The 20,075-nt window shown below is 32.6% G+C and overlaps 1 protein-coding gene across 3 annotated transcripts in view; it reads left to right on the plus strand.

The window, feature by feature from the left end:
• Positions 1-20,075, plus strand: part of LOC141455098 (POU domain, class 2, transcription factor 2-like) — a 290,468-nt gene that overhangs the window by 154,005 nt on the left and 116,388 nt on the right. For all 3 annotated transcript variants that reach the window (XM_074129961.1, XM_074129959.1, XM_074129960.1), the window contains one exon: positions 19,478-19,522. Coding sequence is in view for 2 of the 3 variants with exons in the window: in XM_074129959.1 (XP_073986060.1) it covers positions 19,478-19,522 (45 nt within the window). In the remaining variant the exon portion in view is untranslated. The remainder of the gene's footprint in view (positions 1-19,477; positions 19,523-20,075) is intronic.

A 20,075-nucleotide genomic window follows, 5' to 3' on the forward strand; every position in this document is an offset into this window, starting at 1 on the left:
TGCAGTTAGTGAAAGTCTGTTTGCATATCTAAACAAAAAAAAAATGCATCAGGCTCATTGATAAAAAAAAAAAGCAAAAAACATTTAACTCGCTTACAAACAATTAGCTTGCCTTTATAAATTACTTAATTATATTCGTTGTACAAAACGAAAACACTACATAAAATAGTTGGGATGTGTATAAAGCAGAAAGAAGCTATTTGATCCACATAAACACGAAAGTAAAAATAAAGCAGAAAAATAAAAAAAAAGAAAATCTGAATTACAAACTGAAGTAACATTTAGTTGATTGTATATTATGCATGTAGAGTGGGGGATTGGCTGTAGACAAAGACAGTAAGATCGCTTGTTGTAACCAGTTTCTGGTTTTAATTAATTGCCTAGAGATTTTAACGTTCCCAGGGAGTAGATCGTTTCATCGTGTGGCTGGCTGGCTGGTAGCTTTGCGCTGGCAAAAGAATGAGCGACATATTCTTTGCTCTACATTTTTATGCAAATCATTGTCGCATAATCTCTTTCTCTGCCAGTCAGTTTGTCTCTCCTAATGATGATAAAGAAACTCCATGAAGTTTAGTGATTTCTCTTTCTCATGCTGCGTTATTCTCTTTACTTATAATGGAACTCTCAACAGGTGCGCCAACCTTGTTTGCTCTTTTGTTTTCTTTCAAATTACTCATTCTATCTCTTCCCTTCCTCATCTTTTTAGTAAAAGGAAGTTCTACGTTTGTATCAAAGTTTCCGAATTTAGGGAATTTCGTGTAAAAGGGCAAAAGGGAAGAGTTTTTTTTAATAGTTGCTCTCTGTAGAGTGCTGTATGAATGGAAACCAAAAATTCAGCAACCTGAAGGGTCCCAATTATTAGAGGAACTAATCAATATCCGTATCCTCTAATTGGTATTACTATAAAAGAAGATGATAATAAAAAGCTTGACCTGTTACCAACTACATTATAGATTTGGTCATCCCTAATAAGTGGGTCTTGTTGTCCAAGTTCAATACAAATAATTTAGCTTAATGATGTACCTAATATACCACCTTAGGTTCACAGCAAAAAAAAAAGGAGACCTATAGGGTTGTTAATAAGTTTTATTCTAACTGAAATATTATTAATATTAATATTAACACAGGATATAAGAAGTTTCCTCCTCTTCCTGACATAGCCTAACACCCCTTTCTGAAAGGTACTATCCGGAATCTACCTTTAATGCCCTTTAATGAGGCCAGTTGTTAGAATAATCCTCGATTTCTACCTAGCTTCAGGGGTATCATTGGTTCTGATTTCTTATAGATTGGGCCTAATACTTATTCAATGTTTAAAATACTGCAATAGTTTTGGGTTCTTTGTAAAATTTTATTCGTCAGCACGTACCTAAGTTCTTCTCTTTTTTTTCACGACTGATTTCACAATTTTCTCCCACCTTAAATCCGAAAAGCATGCTTAGACGGTGGAAAATCGCAAGTTATAATCCATCATTGCTAAATCATCCCATACATCTTCATTTAAACTTAAATCATCACTAACCTTTCAGAATTTACTGGAACCCATCCCTTGTTTTACTCCATATTCTCCTATCGCTTTTGTTTTTTGATTAATATGTTGTTAGCAGTTCATTTGACCTGTTTTTTGTAGCCCTAAAGATTTAACTACGATACAGTTCGAAATATTGGCCTTAAAGATTTGTTATTTTAAAACTGATGGAATCTTAAGGTTGCTTAGAAACAATATTTTTCAGCGATTACCGCTTATTTATTAAATACAGGTACAAACAACGAGCCCAAGCTGGGTAGCTGATGTTAACGCTGTGTAAAGTAATCTTCTATTTTTATTATAGCCGGGGTTAAAACGTCATAACTCCCAAATTAGGGGTCGTAGAAGAGATGCAGAAGTACATAATTTGCTATTAACATTTTTGTCTAATAGATAAAAAGTATTTACACGCGGGATTCGAACTTGTAATCTCCCAAACATAAATCCACTATTTATAACCAATAATTCAACACCCGGCCTCATCTATATGTTTTATTTAGGTCAAATTAACTAGTGCTAGAAATATTTAAAACAATTTCTAATTGCGAATGAATTCTTTCTTAAATACTAACGAATGCAAATGCATATAAATGTATTGGCCCTACTATTTGCTTTACCCTAATAGAACGGTTACAGCTAAGCGCTCTCTAGACTGACTGCAGTTTTTCTTAAACTAACAGCCAGATCGTGAAGTGGCCAAAAGGAGAGACAGCGAGAGTGGGTAGCTGCAGGCGATGGGCACTCAATCAACGCGCTTAACTTTTCTCAAACAAACAAATACTACGAACATACGCACAAGACTTCTACATACAAAGCGTTCAAGATCTCAACCAAACCTAGACACCTGTTATTATTCACTTTGTATATTTATCACACCTGAGTAAGCCCGGAACTTTACCACCTCTCTCTCACCTCTATCCTTTCTCCTAAGTCCACCCCTCCTCAAACTTCACCGTTTCTATTTTTTTAATCCTTCTATAACTGGTTAGCATGACATCTGATACCTCCCAGATCATTACTGCTGCTTATCTCTTCTTTAGTGGAGGTAGTTCTGTATGTTGGCTTACTTACCTCTTTAATGTTTGGCCGCTAAACATTTATGCATATGCTATGTATGTTTAGTTATTCATATTTCATTGTTTTTTGTTATTGTTATTTATTTTACAAGGTTATCGTGATGAAATTTAGATTTTGAGGTTTTACTCAAATTTCCAGGGCCTAGAAAAGTGTGTTTTTTTTTTCAAACTGGGTCTGTAAGCCTGTCAGTGATGTGTATGATAGGCATAAGGATCAAGGTTTATTTATTTATCTCACGAGTGCTCAGATAAAATTTTTTGAATTGACATCAACAGCTTAAATTTCTAGCCAGCTATTTACAACCTAACCTTTAGTATTTTCTTTTATATATTGGATTACTTGCAATAAAACTACATACATCATCCGTGTCTAATAAATTTCACTGGCTAAAAGTTCGTATTCGATGAACTCTTAGAATTGCTTGCATTCATCAACTTTACTTAACTTTTTTTACAGTAAAATAAAAATAGTGAAACTTAATCTGTTCCTGAGGCTATACTCTCTTGTTAATGTCGTAACCTATTCTCTATTTTCTAAATTTACAAATGTTTTTTGTACATTTGCCCACACATTTAAGGGGCAAAAAATTATAAATTCAATTACATGTGTGCGATGAAAGTTAGCTCTAAACAAATGTTTTGAACTCATTCATAGAGCTGAGGGGTTCAATTAAACGCTCCAATCTCCAAAAGGATTCAATCTCTTCAATCTAAAATACTTCGAACTATCGTAAACGCTCCATTTTATGTCTACCAACCTGGACTATACACACTGACCTTAACATTCCCTTTTGTCTCACACAAGTTGCTAAAACACGATACAGAAAACTCCACTTCAGCCTGCTATCTTATATAAATCATCTAGCTCAAAATCTTTCTTCTAGAACTCTTCCTGATAACCCGGACAAGATGTCTTAAAAGACAGTGGCCTCGTGATCTCCTCTCCAGTGAAGAGAGTGACTAACCATACCTAACCATACAATGTTTTGGAGTGTTACCACTGGGTAACTTCTCCACTCGTTACTTATCATTTGTTACTCGGTTATCACTGTTACTTATAGCGCTAATGCGCTGATTGTAGCACAAATAAACGCAAAAAAAAAAGAACTCATTCAGTTACCAGAAAACATGTCCAATCGGAAACGATGTAACTCGCGAATGCTTCCCAATCAAACCGCAAAGAAGTTTGCTCTCTTTTCCTGACATAGCCATTCTGGAAGGTATTTTCCAGTACCTACCGTGCCCTGTAATGAGGCCAGTTATTCGTAGAATTACATGATATCTTACCTAGCTTCAGGGTCTCCTTGGTTCTGAATTCTTATAGTTCGGGCCTAATACTTTTACTATGTTTAAAATACTGCTGCAATACTTTTGTGCTCTCTTTAAAGCAACGCTTAAGAGCTGTTCGCATGGTGATCTTGACCAGTAAACAAGATGATTCCTCCAATTCTGACCAGCTGTTCAGCAGCCTCATTTTCTCTGATGCCAAAATTCAAGCCAATTTAATCTGTTTGGAAATCTGAACGGCATATTTGTTCAAGCCAATCTGTTACTTACCATTTCTAAAATAGTCAATTAATCTTATAATTAACAGTTTTTACTGCTTTTCGGTTTTCAGCTAATTTTTTAAGACCACTTTTTGCCCTGGACAGGCCATTAAAGACCTGCTCCCTTTTTCTTTGGTTCAAGACCAACCGTCTTCGAGTTGCCGAAAGTTGTTCACTCCATACAGCAGCCCCTTCATTAACTTATGCTCTCCAAGGGGTTCTGGAAGTGCTACTGATCTCGTGCTATTCTCGCCTAATCTATATTTCGCTAAACTGTATCATACTTACGTACAATGCTTTTCTAATAGGGCTCATTTTTAGGCCAAGGTCATCAATCATACTTCATTTGGAAGTACTGCTGGTTTATGTGTTGTTATCTAAGTTATTTTATTTGATGCGACGCTACTTTTTTTGTTGCATATTTTTTACAATGCTTAAAATATTCACAAATATTGCAAAGAATTCTTTTACCTCCCTTTTCCCAAATTTGTGGTCTTTTACTACAATCATATCGTGTTTTTAGATGGGCAGATTTATAATAAAACATGGATTATCTTATAACTATATTTCAAGTTCATAATATAATCATGTAGTAACATGAAGAATAAAATGGCCGCGACCTGCCAACTATCTAGTCACTTGACTGTTGTTGACTTGGCGTGACTAATTCCTAAACTACTCAGTAATACACCATTCTCGTTCCAATTCTTGTTTGCTAGATCGTTGCACTGACCTTCAGATAGTTCTTCACATTTCTACATTAACTTGATGTAGACAATTTTTTTTTTCGCCAAAGAAATGCATTTACAGATCGTTTTCATCTATAGTGTAGTTATGTTGCTAAAGTGTTGGCTATTTTAGGATTAGATACTGGATTCGAATCCAGTTTGGATTTTCTCTTCCTAGGAGCTTCTTACAGCTCACTATCCAGTAATGGTCAGTGTTTCTGCAACAAGAGAACCCTGTCTAATAGTGCCAATAGTGCTCTAAAACTCCAGAAGCTAATGTCTTCAGACGTGGTTGCGCCTTAATTAAAAAAATTAAATTAAAATATGAAACTAAAAGATTAGAGGATGCAAGGATACTTATCCTTATCCTTGTGATGTTTTAAATTACTATGCACACTTTTTTAAACTTCAATTAATAGTGCATCTTTGTGTAACACAAATTGTGATTTACTGTAATCAAATAAGTTCGTAATGCTGCATTCTAACAAGACACAGTAATCTCGGTTATGAATGGGGAGAAGACACCATGGTTTGGGGAAGTGAGAGAGAAAACTAATATTATGTGAGGGTTGGAAAGAATAAAAAATGAGAAAATTATAGTAACACCCTGAGGGGCGTGCTGTAAGGTGATAAAGATTGTAATAGATGTCGTCCTGGCTGAGATCTCCAATAAAGATCTTTCCCTCCTCTGGCAGAATGAAGCTCTGGACGTTCTCATGATGTTCATGTCATTTTTGTTTTGTTCGTTCTTCGCTTAGATTTATAATTATTCTTTCTGTTGATTCGTGACATTATTTTATTTATTTTAGAATTGATCTCGTTGCTTTGGGGCGCTAATTCTAGACGATAGTCTGTTTGCGAGAAAGTTAACATCTCTTAAGATCAACGAATAGATCTAAGAGCTATAAAATTATTTGCTCAAGATCATTAAAGTGGATTAAGACGGAATAGATTCCTCCGAGCTAATATTGCTGTTCATTTGCCGTCAATTACGCCTGTGTTAGGTGTGAAACAAAATAAGTTACTGCTAAATTTGAAAAACTTTATTTATTTTTTTTATTATCCAACAGTGTGCTCTCCTAGTTGGAAGTAATGGTCATCAATAGAGCAGAAGTAGAAAAATAATAGTGATCAGTAGAAGACAAATATTAAAACACAAAATTACTTGTGTTTACTTAAATTTTGTATAAAAGAAATTAGATTCTCCAGTTAAGTCGCGAGAATCGGGTATATTCTGGAGTTTAAAAAGAAGAATGACGCTTCTCTAGAGTATGGTCAGCGATATCAGAGTTCAATGTTAGTGACCTAGACAGATTTTTTGAAGAAAAAGGAACTTTAAAAGTTCTTCAGGCTCTAATTGAAGGAAAACGAGCTAGAAATGAACACTATCACTTGGAAGAATAGTATGGAGAACTATGAGGTCATTAGAACACCTCGTGGATTCGAGGATTCCCAATAAAATAAGGGAAAATATGGCCAGCAGAGATTTTTTTTTTTTTAGAAGAAAAACTAAGATCGAGGTGGCTGGATGAGATTGTGTTTAAGGAAGGAGTAATGAATGGTACTAGAATTTCCGTTGAGGGAAGTAGGACTAAACCACTCCTTCGGGCATCTTGGCTAGTCTCCCAGCCAAACAAGACAAATACTCTAGCATTTAAGCAGTAAAACTTATAAAATACATTAAGACTTAGTAGTTGTACAACTATTTGGATTTAGCCAAATGCAAACACCAGGTTGATGACAAGCACCAATCTTTTGATAGTTGGTTTTTAAGTACAAGTGAAAACGATTATAATATAAAAACCGAATAAATGGCTGCGAGTTGAGCTACCAAAACCTAACATTGTCCATTATCCGGCACTGTGATGATAATACTTCAATGAATCTTTAGCACAATAATTTAGAATAAGAAAAGAATTGTTGAATAAAAAATAATAATAATTTGAACATTATTTTAATTTATAATTTACAAAAAATGAATGAGAACGACCTGTTGATGAAGTTTGTGTGGGGATGTTAGCCAATCCTACGTCCCAGTTCTCGGCCCGATTGTTCCATAATTACAACTCGCAAATGTCACAAGTGTCTACACAATTCCCCCTTCCTTTGAAGGATTTCTGGTTACACTGCATTACCTTGTACACACAAACTACCCTACAGGTGACATTACGCGCTACTTATCAGTTCTTATTTAAATATCATTTCAATATCTTTTCTTATTAATTATTTTCTTAATATAATTCATTTTTATTAAAATTATAAATGTACATTACACAAAATTATCGATTTAGTTAGTTTTTTTCGGTGAGATTTACTTGATTTTGGGACTGCATTGCCTTTTTTCCAGAACTTATAGTAGTAACAAACTTAATATATAATATATATAGAGCACAGCGATTCCTCAACTCGCCAGATTCCATTTATCCAGAGAAATCTTTCAAATAAGTCAAGAAATGCCCTATTTACGCTGTGGCGAGCTTTTTGCGTTCAACTACCGAGTCAGGTGTCGTGGACGAAAGCGTCTAGCAAACACACCTTATATATTATATTATAGTCTTATATTAACTGTTGATTAAAATCCAAGGCCTAGACCAGGAATCGAACCCAGTTCCCTAAAACTTCATAGTCTTTAACCTCTCGGCTACCGTGGTGCCTAAATCTTTCAAATAATAAGCCAGAGATTCCTTTATCTGTTTGTACTGCTTCACGGCAGAAAAAAAGGAGTGGGAATTGAAGAGTAAGGAGCTAATCCAAGGAAAGCCTAGGCAGGCTAGCCATAAGAGTTTCTGGCAGAGTTAGAGGATGACCATTGATAATTTATTCCATCCAAAACCATACTCTCGGTTAGCCCAGGCAACCTAAGTGAATATACAAGACTATTCGACGAAGATGACTAACTCAGTGAGTGGCTTAGTAGATTCCTACGCGGAGATACCGGGTTCAAATACTGTGTAGCATAGGAGCTTCTTACTGCTCCTAGACAGTGATAGACAGTTTTATCTGAGGCGAAATATACCGGAGGCTCCGCATTGACCTCAGTCGGTTTTCGCGCCTTGAACGATTACTCGATTACAGTGTGTGATTGCTAGGAGATCCTGGTGTTAATCGGTATTCAATTCAAGGTCTTTCTCATGCTGGAAGATGCGGCGCCCTACAGCGGCAGATCTTGAAGAAGAATCAAATAAAGTTCCAGAAACTTTTTTAGTACTATCGTATATATACAGCCATCAAAGAGTAGGTGTACCATCAAGTCGCAGCGGAACAAAGGCTGGTGGAAAAAACAACTTCTACAGCTTTATTAGCTACGTGCCAAAATTTTAACTAGGACAGGGGAAAATAAATTGTTATCTTTCAAGTAAAATATCCATCAATCTCTGTTATAAAATGTTTTGTAATGTTTTTTTTACCATTAAAAAGACTCGGAAATAAGGCTTTAGCGTACCATATAATTTAAATCAGATTAACATTTTCAAACTAGCACAGGCCTTTTGAAACGTCACAAAAATCAAGGTGAATAACTGAACGTTTTTATTAATCTCCAGGAATGAAGTTTATTATTATCTTAATTCGAGTGTTTTAATTTTTAAGTTTAGTCAAGAAAAGTATGGGGTTTTTTTGGGGTACATTTTCCACCTCATGTTATCCTCTTTTTTTTAATCATAAGATGAAATAATTTTTTAATCTTGTTTATTTAAATTTTGCTGATTAGTATGCTATGATTTAAAGTACGCTGTAGATGCTTTCAACCAATTGTGTGGCAATTGGCGTACTCAATATTTATTTCTAAAAATGTCAGATATTATTTTTCCTTGTTTCAATTACTCTTTAAAACTTCAGGAAAAAACTGACATTTAAATCATATCAATCTTTTAGTGAAATAATGCCACTTGATTTTACTACTTTTACCAATATTTAGTAACGAACCAATGAGTTAGAATGAAGTTGAATAAGATTTGAAGACTTGGAATTCTGTAAAACTAATTGAGATTTTTTTTTTATTATTATTATAATTTGAAATTTCTCTTGGAATTTGGCAGACATTTTTAAAGTATGAGAAAAAATTTTCTTGCAAAAAAAGTAAGACCTGTTTTCATCATAATACATATTTTATTTACAAAAATAATAATGATAAATATAAAAAAATGTCTGTCGGTATTTCTATTTTACTGTTAACCAGTTTCTTCTGAAATTCTATTAAAGTTAACAAATAATACTATGTATACGCAACACCCGGAGAGACAAGGAACTAAAGCAGCAATCTGTGGATAGGGTGTGGTGGGAAACCATGTTACGCATTGTCCCATCTATGGTAATACAGTTTGCAAATCTCTCTTTAAATGGCAACTACCGGAGGGAGCTATTTGCACGAGATCTGGCGCACCAAGAATCGAGATTCTTTTTGTATTGTTAGAAATATATAAATATTCTTGCAGTTAGGATCCTTCATTTCCAATTAGAAATGCATAAAATGCATAATTTTATTGCTAGATGGCTATAGATGATAACATTATTATGTATAAACATGAAATTTTTCACTTCTTACTGAGAGACAAAATGGTAACAACTTTATCGTATCGTTAAACATTATTTATGCAATAATCCATTTTTTAGGAGCCATCCACTAATATATGGATAATTTTTTTTCTTTTTTCCTAAATTTTTTAAAAAGTTTTTAGTCCACTTAAATTCTTTAGTCAATAATAATGTCATTAAAGAATTTTTGATCTAGAATAATCAGAAATTCCAGAATAGAATAAGTTCCAGAAATCTTTATTTGAAATCTTTTTCTCTTAAATCTTTCTCAGAAATCTTCTCAAAAATTCCATCCTTTTATTTCTCAATAAATGTAAATAAGATATACAAAAAGAAAATAAGTTGCTAAAGTTATTATAATAAAGAATGTTACTCCAAATTTGCGGCCAAAGAGCATAATATTTTGATTTGGGCCATTTTTTATCTCCTTCTGTCGGCCCGTTCAATGAACTTTTTGCTAATTTTCTTTGATTATTACAAAATATTTATTTATTTAATTTAGTTCTTGAGAACTTAATTATGCTCTATTAAATTAATATGCCCAAAAACGTTTGGAATATAATATATTATTTGATTTGATTAAAAAATTGGTATAAATAATAAATTTAATTAATAAAGCCTTTATTTGAGCCGTTCAATGCACAAATCGATTAACTCCACTTTCTTGAAATATCTTAAATTTAAATGCCAAAGTGGTTCCGTCTTCATAGCTTTTTATATTTATAATAAATTTCCCCAAATAATCAAGATTAGCACCATTAAACGGCAAACATTTTTTTGGCCATTTAAATAATAAATAATTTATTTCAGAAGCCATTTTGATTACTCCTTGCTGTAATGTAATGCAATAATTGTTGTTCATTCTTTTTAGTGACTGATTCATAGTTTTTAATGGGATGAAAAAATAATTGCCATTTCAGTCGTGATACATTTATTCTGCCGAGCTTTCGACCTAGGGACTAGGTCATCTTCAGGGCTGTGGAACATATTTACAGTTTGTTAACAATGATTCTATTGAAATGAATATGTATAATAAAACGAAATTGACCAAAAATTATTTACCTAGTTTAGAAAGTAATATTTTCCCTTTCAGGGTTGGTGTGTCTTCTGTCTTGTCTTGTCTATGTTCCACAGCCCTGAAGATGACCTAGTCCCTTGGGTCGAAAGCTCGGCAAAATAAATTTTTTCTGCAACCATGTAGGGAAGTTCTCATTACTCAATTAAAATCAGCTGTGTAATGCCCAACTTCCCACACTAGTGGGGGGAAATTCCCATTAGTGTCACTTTCCGCACAAGTGAGTGGAAAAACTTTATTGTGCTTCCTTGATATAAGAAGTTTTGTTATTAACATAAATATTTTCTGTAAAACTCTAATAAGCTTATTTAAATTTATTTTATTTAAATAATTAAAAAACGAATATTAAAAAATAAAATAAAAATTGAAAGGAATATAGAAATAAAAATAATACTTTAATAAATAATTAGATATTTTTAATTATAACAGTTAAAAAGGTTATAGTGTTACCTTATAGAAATTTAAAATGGATTCTAGTGATGCCTGTTTAGAAAACACTCCTCCATCAATAAAAGAAACAGCAGAAAATGTAATAAGTAATGTAAATACGTAAGTAATGTAAATAATTGTAATATAACAATAAATATTTATAATAAATAAATTACTTTTTGTAGACTGTAAAAATGAAATTTTTAATTTTATTAGTTAATAAATGGTTACAGAAAAAATATAATATTTAACTCGAGTGTAAAGTATTTTCCTCACACTCGGCAATTTGCGCTTGCACTCGCCTCGCTTCGCTCGCTCGTGCGTGCAAACCCTGCCTCGCGTGAGGACAGTACTACTTTCCACACTTGTTAAATAAATAACTATTACTAGACTGAAATGGCAGTTTTTTTTTTTTCAATCCCATCGCAATGCAATAATTAAACTCAAATTCAGTAGCAGGCGCTTTATGATAACGGCAACTTTATTTGAATTTATATTGTAAACAGGAATCAGATTCGTTCAACTTTAAGGTTCTCTAGATCTTGACAACATTAAAATAGGCGTCATGTGCTTTATTTGGTAAATTTCCTCTATTGATACTTTTTGAATTCAGTAAAAGCAGAACATTTCTCAATCCGATACATTCCCTTTAACATCCGTCAGCAGCAAGTGAATTAATTATATTTCCTGTTAATATATCAAACAGCTTTAAAGTTCCCATCAATAATATATTAAATTAAATGAATTAAGCGAATACTGAACATAGGCTATTAACTTTCAGCACGATTCAATAAATCATTAAGATTATCATAAAATAGATATACATAAATATTTTTCTTAATATTCACGCAACTTAAAAAAGAATAGTGTAGTATGTTAAACTAAACGTGAACTTTTATGTTCGCCCAATTACGTTATTTTGTTTAAATATCTTTCGTTTAATTCAAATTCAGCTTGAATACATTTTATATAAAATTAATATATCATACATTTATAGTATTTATACAAATAACCTTTCAAATTTTGATTATTTATATCGAGTGGCTTATTAGCGAAAGCAATACAAATGTAACAAGGTTGTTTTTATAATAATTATTGCAACCAAAATTAATGAAATATTAAACCTTAAATGCACAAAATTTTTGTTGCGCAATTTTTTAAAAAAAAGACGATACTTTTAACTAAATAGCAGAAAAATTATAACAATAGTTTTCTTTTTTAAATGAAAATTTGGGAAGCGTATTTTATAATTCTAAGATGGAAGTTATCAATCCAAAAAGAAGAAAGATTAATGCTAATTCCAGTCATATAAACTCTTTTTTTTTTTTCAATTATTATTAATGAAGCAGTCACGAAAAACGATGAACAATATTCTACAATGAAAGTGTTGCGAAGTTGTTCTCACTACATTTTTTTGACTAGATTAACGGTGCTGTAAAAACGATCTAGAAAGCAATGAGTTAGCTTGAAAGATCTTACAAAGCGAAACGTTCTTAATAAACTACCGCTTGGAAAATTAAATGAAAAATTCAATATAGTAAATCGGTGGGCCATTTTCCCTGAAAGAAAAACCATTCAAGATATTTTAGAAAGAACATAGGAGGGTATAATCTACATAAATTTATAGGAATTTCGTGCGAACTGCAGGTATACCTCTCATCCATCTATTTCTATAGATCTCCATTTAATCTTGTTACTGTCCGAATTCTATAATTTAGTAAAATTAAGATGTTGGTATTACTGTTACATAACAAAGAAAGAATGACGTAAATTTAAAAAAAACTATACATACGTACGTATTTGTATAAAATTTGTATAACCTTATATTTTAATTTATAAAAAAGAAGGTTATTGTCCTCTTTTCATAATTTTTCCCATCAAAGTGTTAGATTATCTAATATTGACAATTTGATATTTTTATGGCGCTATACTAACACGTACTCGTGTATTATATAAATTAAATTTAAATATTTGAAATTCTGTAATTATTTTTAAATTATTTTATTACAATTTTTATTTATTTATTTATTATTATTTGCATTTAAGGCGCACCAGCATCTGAGGTTTAAGCGCCCCGGAGCACCGCCGGCCATTGGCCGGTATTTTCTCTTTAAATTCGCACTTTCCTCCACCGGGACAGTGAGCTTTAAGAAGCTTCTAGAAACAGAAAAATCTACCAGCTGGCAGCTGGATATAAATCTGGGAACTCCGCGTGAGAATCCAGAACGCTAACCAATAAACTATTCCTTTCTTTATACGCATTATTATTATTATTTTAATTTTATTATTAACCATTAATAATGCACGTCAGCATTTTATTGCTATTCGAAGCTTTATTCTGTGCATTGCCTGTTTTTGGTCAGTGTTCTCTCATTACACATATTCATCTTAGTGTGTATGTAAGGCGCTTTAACCAACTAAGCTAATCCCTTCTGTTCTATTCTTTAATCTTATTGGTATTATAATAATAATTATTATTTTAAAGTTACATTTTTGCCTGTTTCTTCATTAAATTTCTTGTTAGCGCTCGTGAATAAAAAATCTTAGAAACGGTAAGCCTACTTGATAAACTACTTCATACTCTATCTTATCGGAATAATTTTAAATTAAAAAAATTATATTTTATAATAAATTTTGTACTAATTATTCAGTCTGATTGATAGCTATAATTGTTGTCTGAAGACTAATATATTCTTAACATTCCAGAACCATTCTGGCAGGTTCTTCCTCTTTCAGGCACCTCGTTGGTGAGGTATACCTCTTTGTAAGAGGTTTTATTGCACCCACAGTAGCCAAAAATCACTCAGCATTGTCTGAGCAACGAGTAAAATACATCCTTCATGTTATTGTAGATCTTAGGCCGCAACAGGTTAGAGCTTAACTCTGTTTTTCTGGATTTTTGTTTTCAGACTTGTGTATTAATTAGATTAGATTACCTTTCAGGCTCTTTGTCCTGTTGTTAAGGTTGTTTCACCCCGTTAGATCGAGGACTCTTTGTTAATTTGGATAGCCTAAGGCTTTGTACCTCCCTACGTGCAAGATTTAAAGCTAACCACTCATTTTCTCCTCCATTGTTGTAGAGGACTTGATTTCAAGTATTGTCGGTAGATCAAAGTAAGACCTGAATTTTATGATCACGGGTACAGTGAAGTCTGATATTTCCAGGAGTTCTAAATAAGAAGTTTTACTGGTATTAAAATTCGAAAATTCATCCCGCTACTGCTTACCCAGTTTTCAGAAACTTTGCTGGTTCTACGCTAATGGCCCCTAGTGAATAAAATTATAACTAATTTAATAATTCTCCCATTATAAAACGGTTGAATCAAGAAATGATTATTTAAATCTGTGTAAATAGAAAATTAGTAAAGACTTCCTTCTGTAATGGCGTACAATCAATGACACCTTAATTCTGTATTATATTTAGAGTTGCTTAACCCTTTTTTTTTTTTTATTCTTTTCTTTTTTTCTTCTTTATTTGTAGGCTAATGATGTCGGAAGGTCTTACGCTCTTGCTCAAAAGGAACGCAATGAAAAGTTACTTTAAATAATAGCTTTAATACGGTGCCGGATGATTAATCTACCCGGTGGATAGAAGCGCCCGGGCCCCTTTTGGCCATCTACAGCAACAGCAGCAGCAGCACACAGTGAACATCATTACTATAAGAATGCGGCTGTGTGCTTGTGGAGGAGAAGACCCCTTTTATATGCTCCGGGAATGGAGTAAAAAAGGCGGACAGACGCGTTTACTGGTGGTCCCGCCTCTCTATTATTGTTGTTTCTATTTGTACTGCCGGCCTAATCACGGCACAATCACCGCTCTAAATCAAATTGTTTGATACACTCGTAATATCAGCTAAATATGCACTTAATTGTTATCATTAACCTGCTAATTGTACTTCATTTGAAAGCAAATCTAATTCATTGATCAAAATAACCTGAAATGTGAAGCTAAAGTTCACTAAGAACTCGCACCTTAAACCAAAAAGAAAGTTAGTGTGTAAATACTAACTCGGCCTTCTTATTAGCACAGTTCACGAAATTAAGTTTTCATTAATTATGATTTATGCAAAAAATTAGTTGCCTTATTTTGTCCACTATAAAGTCACCAGTTATTTTTGTAGCATTATACATTAAATATTAAAATTTAGTAGGTTATAAGTTATATATTACACTGAAATGTCCCTTAAGGAAAAGACCCAGCCTTGGCTCTGAAGTCCCTTAATTGAATGCATTACCATCATTGGATCCTAATAATCTATACAGAGTTTCTAATTTAACTTTTAAGTTCGTCTACGTACATCACTAAGAGTCTTCTTTTTTCACAATTTAGTCTACGAAATGTGTCATCAGCTTAACTCAAAACACGAAATTGTAGAAGGTTTAATTCCTGTCGTAAAACTGCCCGTCAAAAAGTGCGTGAAAAAGCGTAACGTTGAAAAACACCCAACTTTGACAATTTTTTTCTCTTTTTCTATAAAAGATAAAATTCCCTAATTTTCTTTAAAATATAGGGCAAATCCTCCTTTATAACAGTAATTTTTTGTAACAAGACAGATCTAATTAGATTTCGAGGGGGAAAAAAAATGCTGAAAATGAGCAAAAAACGACATTTTCAGAAAATCTTGTTCTCGTTGGGGATTTAGTTGGGTAGTTTGTTTTCCTCAATTGATTTTCCAATTTGTTAGCTTTCAGTCATTGATTATCAGAACCAAACTGTCATAAATTTTGGAATTAACTTACCAACCAGATCATTAAGATCTTATTTATAAGGAAAGAAAGTTATTACCAAATTAAGTCATAATATATAATTTATTTTTTGCCGAGCTTTCGACCTGGGGACTTGGCCATCTTCAGGGCTGAGGAACATATTTTACAGAAACATTAGAGCTTACATTAAATTGATTTAAGTTGACAGTTTTTTTTTTTTTAAATACTTTTTTTCATGTAAAATCAATGTACCTTCTAACTTTACTGTAAAATATGTTCCACAGACCTGGGAGATGACGTAGTCCGTACATCGAAAGCTTGGCAAAAGAAATAAGTAAGAAATCAGTTACCAAAAACGATGTACCAATCTAACAGTGGGTGAATTTACAGGATAACCAGTTAGTTGGGAATTGGACTTGTTTTATTCTCCTACATTAGGAGAGACATTAGATGTCAGGTCGCAACTCTGACATATTAAGGAATACTAAATAATTTTGCAATTAATTTACTCAGAACGCTATCCCAGTTATTGCTGAATAATACAGCTCTTATTAATCTTTAAGGCGAATAAAATAAATATAATCTCCAACATTTTGGTTACATTAATCTTATTTTTTATTTTTTTTTAAATATTTTCAGTAGTGATAGATACAAAACGTGTTAGGTACTATCACGGAAGTACATTTAAATTATGAAGTATAAAAAAATGTAAAATATGTATTTAGCAGGTGAATATTTTTTTAAATACATTAATAACTACATTTTACAGATTCTCTTTCTTTTATTCCTATCTCTTTTTAATCGTTTTTACCACATTTTAAATATACACTTCTTACTGGCTGATTTAATTTTTAATTTTTATTTTTTAATGAACGACCATTTCTATCGCTCTCTGCTTCTTTCTATCTAACGTTTTACTTTTCACCACCTGTTAATTTATAAATTAGCCGGTTAGTTTTATTAATTAACGTTATTAATGTTAGTTTCAGGCTAGCCCTATATATTAATAGTCTTGGCCATTATGTAATATTAAGCAAACTAAATATATATATATTCATACTCCACAACAGAATTACTACTGGTCTAATCGAAATGCGTCCTTTTTCCCGCCTGAAACAAGCATAATTTATAATATGGAACTAGGGAACTTGGCGGGGGGTCTCCTAGAGATTTTGCGGACTATAGGCACCATCTGCGGCAACTTTTGATCGAATAATTAGCCATTGCTTTAGTATTTTAGTTTTATTATAAACTCCCCTCGCGTTAGAGAAGATATTGTTAGCGTACAGATTTTTGTTGATAGTTTTCATCGGGAATATCCGCTCGTGTTCTTCTGATTGTTGAATAATTGAGTTTCACAATTTGGGTTGTGTCATTTTTGTGCACCACGATGAGATTCCGTCGATTAGCTTTTACTGACAAAACGGAAATGCCATATTAAATGGAAATAATTTTTTTTTATACTATTGTTGAACCCATAATGATGTCCTTAAAATATCATTCCAGTTAAGCTCACCTCTATGGTTAGGCATACCTCTAAAGTACCTTTTGAGTCAGATGAAATCACTGTTACTATTAGGTAATAGGTATTATCTTTAATTTTAATAGTCTCTGATGCGCATAATAAGGTTTGAATTTGGACATGACGTGTTATCACTTCAGTTAATAAATTCTTTCTCAGATAAAATTGATTATGGTGGAGTTCTATGACGTCGATTGTGGTGACGTCAGGCTCCCTTCAACGGTATCATTTTTATTATTGCGAGACATGGAACATGTATTTATAATTAAATTCAACTTTTACCTTTTTTTTTTCATACTAATACTAAATTTTTGTAGAATTAGATAGTCGAGTGAGTAGTCAACACGAGATTGTTCATAGTTAGTTTTCTTTGCAGAAGGAATGTGCAAGGGGGGAAAAAATACAATCGTATATTAATTAATTATTAATGTGTTCAGAAGGTAGAATTTCTATTTAAAGATTAAAAAACTAGCTAGCATAATCTTATTTGGGCCTTTAACCAGAAAACTTGGAAGGTCACATATCTTACGTAAGAATGATTTGCCTATTTCAGGATGGTTTAAAACGTCATCATAGTTGCTAGAGAAAAACTAGTGCTCATTGTTTAAGATCTTAGAATTCTGGGCGATCAATAGTTTTATTCAGCAAACTTCTAATAGTTGTAACTTTTATGTAGAATAGCATTCACTTAGCATCTTAATAATGTTTATATCTTGCACTAATGCAACTAAATATTTGAAGCTGTAAGCATCAAATCTATACTTTTGCTTGTTTCAAAATAAGTCTAGAGTCTCATCAATCTAGATGTATTCTAAATCTAAAACCTTCTAAAACTCTCATTGCAGCCTTAACAAATCTAGATCCCGAAAGATCTTATTCTAAACTGTTCCGTCTAAATTTCTTAGTACACGTTTAGTATTTTCCCATCCTTAATCTCCCTCATAGTTGTTTTAAGAAATGAAAATGTCTAGCATTGAGGCTACTTCTTCTTTTGACTCTCTGCAAAGCGCAAAATCTCCAGAGTTATTTATCGATATTTACACTCGATAATTAAACTTTTACAGCTCTTTACTTCTTTACCCATGTCGTCGAAATTTTTGAATGAAGAATAATTATAGGAATTCCCCCATTTTCTTGTCATTTCTTTATAATTAGGTTTCCTTTCAGGATAATATAAGAAAATTCCCAAGTTATTTGCTACGAATAAAAACCAAGTTAATATCCTCCTCCTTCCAAAAGATAATTTATTATCCATATTGTGAATAATAATTGAAAATTTTCATTGTTAAGTGTTTTTACTGTTGGACTGGATTTCCTTTCACCAATTTACATCGTTAGCCTTCTATTGACAAGCTCTACAGTTTTAGCAGTTTGGTTCAGCAATAGGTGTTTTAACCTTTCAGTCTATTTTCTCTATACCTGTGCGTTTTGTTTAATGATGGTAGTTCTGCATTCTGTTGTTTGACCATATTGACGACCTTGTTCGTTAGTAAATGTTTTTGGAAATGAAGGAAGGTTTCCACCCTGAACACAGGCCCAGGTAGTAACTTCCTCGCCTCTTGTCTAGCTAACCCACTAGCAATGAATGACAAATTATTTTGTATGGAATTATTGCTGATTTAATTCGATTACCTTCACTTCTTTTGATTTTATTTTTTTTAATATCCATTTTCTTAGGACAATGACTTTTTTTTTCACTTTTCCCCTTTCTACTACTGGAAAGTTTGAGGGTGGCTAACGTGGCCAATGATTTGAATGCAGTTCTTTTGTTGATAGATTCAATGATTCCGTCTAAAGCTTAGTGGTATACTCTTTTTTGGAAAAGATTTGAAATGATATTCGATTCCTTGTTGGGTTTATATTGAGGTGTGGTTGGTTCCTTGCAATTTATAATTTTCTTTTTTACAATCTTTATAATGTAGATAAGAAATTAGGATAATTGTTTGAAGAACATTAGTGGGTAAAAAACTTCCGATTTCACTTACACATATCTAACACACACTACGTCAGTGTATTATAAAAAAGAAATATTAGATCAGAATTGCAATAAATACGCTTCCTTTTACAGATAAAATCAGCGAAATTAGCTCATTATTTTTAATTTTTATTATTTATCTGAAGTTATCAGTGCACTGCCGTCCTCCGGACATTGTTCTCTAGTCACAGACAACACTGTCCTCACCACTGTCTCCTAGGAAGAGAAAATCTAAGGGACGAGAATCCAATACGCTAACTGCATAGCTTATCTCTTCCCTGAAATTAGTTTAATAATTTTTTTTTAAATGATTAATATTTTGTATTAATTTATATTTCTTGTTTTTTTTTTTTCTAGATTCGGATACATCTTTAAGAGAAAGAAGATTCTGTGGAGAATTAGGTGAGTGATTGATTCCCTAATATTTTTATTTTACTTAGTTTTTTAAAAATGAAATTTCTGCTATACTCACAATAAGTTCTGTCATCACAGTTTTTGGGTTAAACCACGTTCGCCATTTCTTTATAACTCATTGAGACATTTCTTTTTAAAGGTTGAAGTCCAATCATCCTGTATTTTATTATTTTTTTTTTTTTTTCCAATTAATGAAATCAGCAAACATTTTTGTGCATAACATAATACGTATACTATACGAGGGTCGTTTGAAAAGTCCGTGCAAAGTCAGAGAGATAGCACCACTGGCGCGTATCGAGGTTATGTTTAGTTAGTAGCATCTCTTGGAAGAACACACACCAAGTTTCAGCCAGATCGGTCTATTTCTTTGTGTTTGGCATTCGTTTGAATCGAGGAAGTCGAGTGATTTTCAAAAAATGGACGAAAAAGAATTTCGTGTGTTGATTAAACACTACTTTATGAAAGGCAAAACGCCTCAGGAGACTAAAGAGAAGCTTGATAAACATTATGGTGACTCTGCACCTACGATTAGAACAGTTTA

The sequence above is a fragment of the Rhodnius prolixus genome, unplaced genomic scaffold (genome assembly GCF_049639745.1).
Source record: "Rhodnius prolixus isolate KJV_2025 unplaced genomic scaffold, Rpr scaffold_21, whole genome shotgun sequence".
Classification (NCBI taxonomy): domain Eukaryota; kingdom Metazoa; phylum Arthropoda; class Insecta; order Hemiptera; family Reduviidae; genus Rhodnius; species Rhodnius prolixus.